The sequence below is a fragment of the Papaver somniferum genome, chromosome 9 (assembly GCF_003573695.1).
Source record: "Papaver somniferum cultivar HN1 chromosome 9, ASM357369v1, whole genome shotgun sequence".
NCBI classification, from domain to species: Eukaryota; Viridiplantae; Streptophyta; class Magnoliopsida; order Ranunculales; family Papaveraceae; genus Papaver; species Papaver somniferum.
Genome location: NC_039366.1, coordinates 118,497,204 through 118,501,230, shown reverse-complemented (window position 1 = coordinate 118,501,230; position 4,027 = coordinate 118,497,204). Strand labels below are relative to the sequence as shown.

General features: G+C 35.6%; 1 protein-coding gene across 1 annotated transcript; it reads right to left on the bottom strand.

Moving 5' to 3' along the window:
- Positions 1–2,366: 2,366 nt before the first annotated feature.
- Positions 2,367–3,825, bottom strand: LOC113310758 (cationic peroxidase 1-like). The gene is made up of 4 exons (XM_026559529.1): positions 3,637–3,825; positions 3,242–3,433; positions 2,953–3,118; positions 2,367–2,749 (listed from the first exon to the last, which is right to left on the bottom strand). Exons 1-4 carry the CDS (start codon positions 3,808–3,810, stop codon positions 2,367–2,369), a joined length of 915 nt encoding a protein of 304 aa, XP_026415314.1. The 5' UTR covers positions 3,811–3,825.
- Positions 3,826–4,027: the final 202 nt, after the last annotated feature.

The window sequence follows — 4,027 nt, the reverse complement described above, 5'->3', positions numbered from 1 at the left end:
AATTATATCGCGTACATTTTCCTAGTCATGCATATGATTGAGCAGCTAGCTAAGCATATTTCGACCTGGCACACTATGCATATTATGTGATATAGTTGTCCGATTCAATGTTTTTTTATGACATTCACAACTTTTTGGTGATGGATACGTTTTCGTCTAATTGTCTGGTGAAGTTTTTCAAACTTCTGAAGTAATTTCAGATAGTAGTGCTATAGCCCTCGTTAGTTAATCAAATGTATTGCTTGGCCCTTTGACTTGTAACAATTCCCAACCTCTGTAGATGTTCTTATCACAAACAGTCATAGTACATGACAAAAATTATGAACACCAAATGTTTTTCGTTGAAACGCTGATATGAACTTGTATATACAAAACAGGATAGGACAAACAACCGGCCTACTGGGGACGTATGTAGCAATATTCTGATACATGCACCTGATCCACAATAGATGTTTTCCAACGTAGTTAAAAAATTATAGCAATTAGTCATACAAATCAGCCGTATTTATTTACTTAACTAAGTTTCCACTTGGGATTTGTCGGCCGTGAAGAAAATGGAGGCTATGTTTATGATTTGGAAGATCTTTGCTCTGGTTAGTTGTCGTCCGAAAATTGTTGCAGGTAGCGTTCCCGTCAAACTAAACTGCAATTTCACCTCCTTGTCTTACTCTTTCCCGTTGCTATTCAAAAAGATATTGGAGCTCAGCTTGTTGCTAGGCTATCAACAAAAAACTTTGTGTAATCTTTCTCATAATAAAAAATAAAATAAAAATAAAATAAAATGAAAAATAATCCGAAGTGATAGCAGATTTGTTGGGTCAGGATATTATTTTATTTCAAACCGGAGTAAATCTCAAATACTTTGTGTTTTTATTTCTCCAAACAATATTGGAAACGCTCTAAGTCTCTAATGCATATCTGTGCGACTGTGCTAAAGGATATTGGATTTTGGTATAGAATTTAGGTCGGGAGGAGTGAATTTTTGTTTTTTAGTGACACATAGGATTTTAGATCCCTGTTTGGCATAAATTCATTTCCAATAGTAGGGTCCTATAAAATAGGAGGGACCAATTACTAAATATGAAGGTGTTCAAGAAAGTGTTATCTACATCTCGGGCTCCACCTCCAAATCATATTTTTCACTATTTTTTCAAAAAAAAAAATACTCCATTATTGGAGATGGTTTTTTAGATATGAGGTCATATATTTACTCTGTGTGTAGACTCCATAAATTAAAGGACTAAATAAAAAAACCACATAGAATTTTTTGCACCTTCTGTTGGAAACGCTCTTAAGATAGGTGCGGTCTAGAAGCAAATTAGGGGCCACTTGATCAATTACTTTTGGGTCACTCCTGATGTTTTATCGGAATAGCTGATATTTACGTCACGACTGACGACTCATGATACAGAATTCAGATCACAATATGTAGGTTCATAGTACATAGGAGAAATGGATTTTGGGGAATCATTTGGTGCTTTTATAACTCGAGAAGCTACTCCAGCAACAACATGGACCAGTTTTTTTTTTTTTTTTTTTTGCCCTAGACTAGTGGTCCCTAGATTACATCCAAATTCCTTAAATTGGAGTGGATTCAGCAATTGTAGGGTTCAAACCCCTACCCCGCCAAACTCCTTAATATGGACCAGTTTGTATGGATAGAATTTAATAGCTTTGCGGATCCCGTGATATCCAAGGGTGTCTCTTTAGTGAAACACACAAGCTTTGTGGATCCTTTTTCTGGATATAGGAAAAATTGGGAAAATACCCTAATATGCGATGCAACGTTGGAAATCTGCCCCAACATTTAAAAATTTGGAAAAATGGCCAATTCCGTTAAAACCCCAGTTAACTCACATGTGTGAGCCTACGCACGCGAAAAAAAAACAAATATACCTTTCAGAATTCAGGATGCCGTGTTTAAAATTCAAGATTCGGGGTTTAGGTTCATGTTTTAAGGTTCAGATGGTGGCTACGACGGTTTTGGTGGTGATTCTGGTGGCGATGGTAGCCTTACACATGTGACTTAACTGAGTTGGATGGCAAAGTTAACGGAATGTGATATTTTGGGACAAATTTCCAACATTGCACCCCGTATCGGGGCATTTTCCAATTTTTCCCTTATATATAAGCAAGCGACTAAATTTATTCTTTTACAAGGACAATCATTCATCTAGCCTAACTGCCTGAAGCTTTGTTTTACATTATAGAAAATTTAAAGGCACGTGATCTATTAAACACGAAATCTGAAGTTTAAATCATCTTATTTATATATGTTCCATTGAACTTACAATGAGAGGAAGAGTATACAGTTCCTCTTTATTTTGATGATAAGTGATATATAATTATCAGAACTATGACAATACTTAATTGAGTTTCCTGCAATTGGTTCTAATCTCACCATTACTACCTGTTAGAGGACTAAGATCACCCATCTTCACCATGGCAACAACAAAATCAGTCAAGAACGTAGGGTTGTCATTACTGTAAGCTGTGACTTGAGCATCAGTTGAACCACCATTGAAGAGTTCTTGGTCTGAATGAAGCAGTCCTTTCTTGCTTACCAAATTCTTATAATACGTATTATCAAAAATTATTGGGGTTGCATCGAGTGGGGCAAGATTGTTGTCATTTCCAGAAGTAGGACAATTAGTCTTCCGCAATGTAACGAATGGTGCATCTATGTTGGTTTCATTGTGGATTCGACTTCGAAAAATTGTGTATCTAGCTTGACCAATAGAATGAGATCCTAATAAAGAAGAATTAAAAAAATAAAAATTAGTTAAGAATATGTAATGATCAATTGATATATAATTTAGTGCGTGTAAAAGGAGTTAAAATAATGTTGCTAACATCCTTTTTATATAACCATGTGAATTGTTCTAATAAGCACTGTTCCCTTTCATATAAAAATATTTTTTTGTTGTTGTTGTTGTAGTTTTACACACTTACCAGAAAGAATAACCATTTCTTTGGTAGTAAAACCTTTGTTGGTGAAGGAAGTTATCAAACCGCTGAGACTAAGAGTAGCAGGAGGTAGGTTGGTATTTGCATCATTCTTACTCGCAGTCTTGGCATCTCGTCTTCCTAATTGTACAATCCATGGTCGCCCACCCATCTGAGAAAAATTATATATATGTAAAATCGTTATATCTTGTAGCTATGAATCTTATATTTGATTAACGAAAATAGATTAATCAAGAGAAAGGAGGGTGAATTAAGTAATGAAAGATTGTCTTACAGCGGCAACAGAATCACGAGCTGCAACAGCAAGGATGTCAGCACATGAAACAGTTTTAGGGCAGAGTGCCTCCACTTGAGCTTTTATGGTGTCAATAATATCATATCCTCTCACTGAATTTGCATTCGGCCCTGCTGTCTTTTCTCCTGTGAAACTCGATGTGTCATCCAGTAGAATAGATGCATCGCAGCCCTGTAGTTTTACACATACGCAATAATTGTGTCAGATATATTCTATTAAGGCACCGTACGTGCAAGAAATCTCAGCCTTTCGAAATTCAGTGCATGAAGGTAACATGCACATACTTATAAGCTAACTAGCTAAAAATGCATCACTATCTTATGGAAATTATGTTTGCAAATTTAAATATTAAGAGATGGAGATGTGAGACTTGCATTAACGAAACAGTCATGAAAATGTAGACGCAATAAAGAAGCTCCCATTCTGGGTTCATTTGAAATTGCATTCAGTACTGCATTTTGAATGGTAAAGAGAACATTAGGGCAACTGCTCGAATAGAAACTTGGAGATAGCTGAGCAGATGTTGTACTAATGTTCATGCCAAACATGCACAACGATGATACTAGAAGAAAGAAAAAGAATGACCAAGAAGAAGATGAAGAAGAGTAAGCCATGATCAATAAGACTTGAGAAGTGATGAACTAATTCAATAGTGACGGGGACGTAGCCAGAAATTTCATATAGGAAGGGTTAAAAGATAAAAAAAATTATTTAGGAGGACTTATTAAGAAATTTTGCTTTTAATTAGTAAGAATTTTGAAGGAT

Coding starts and splice junctions, on each gene's coding strand:
- LOC113310758 (XM_026559529.1), bottom strand. CDS start 3,810: ATGTTTGGCATGAACATTAGTACAACATCTGCTCAGCTATCTCCAAGT. Junction 3,434..3,636: donor TTCATGACTGTTTCGTTAAT/GCAAGTCTCACA, acceptor GTAAAACTACAG/GGCTGCGATGCATCTATTCT. Junction 3,119..3,241: donor CTCGTGATTCTGTTGCCGCT/GTAAGACAATCT, acceptor AATTTTTCTCAG/ATGGGTGGGCGACCATGGAT.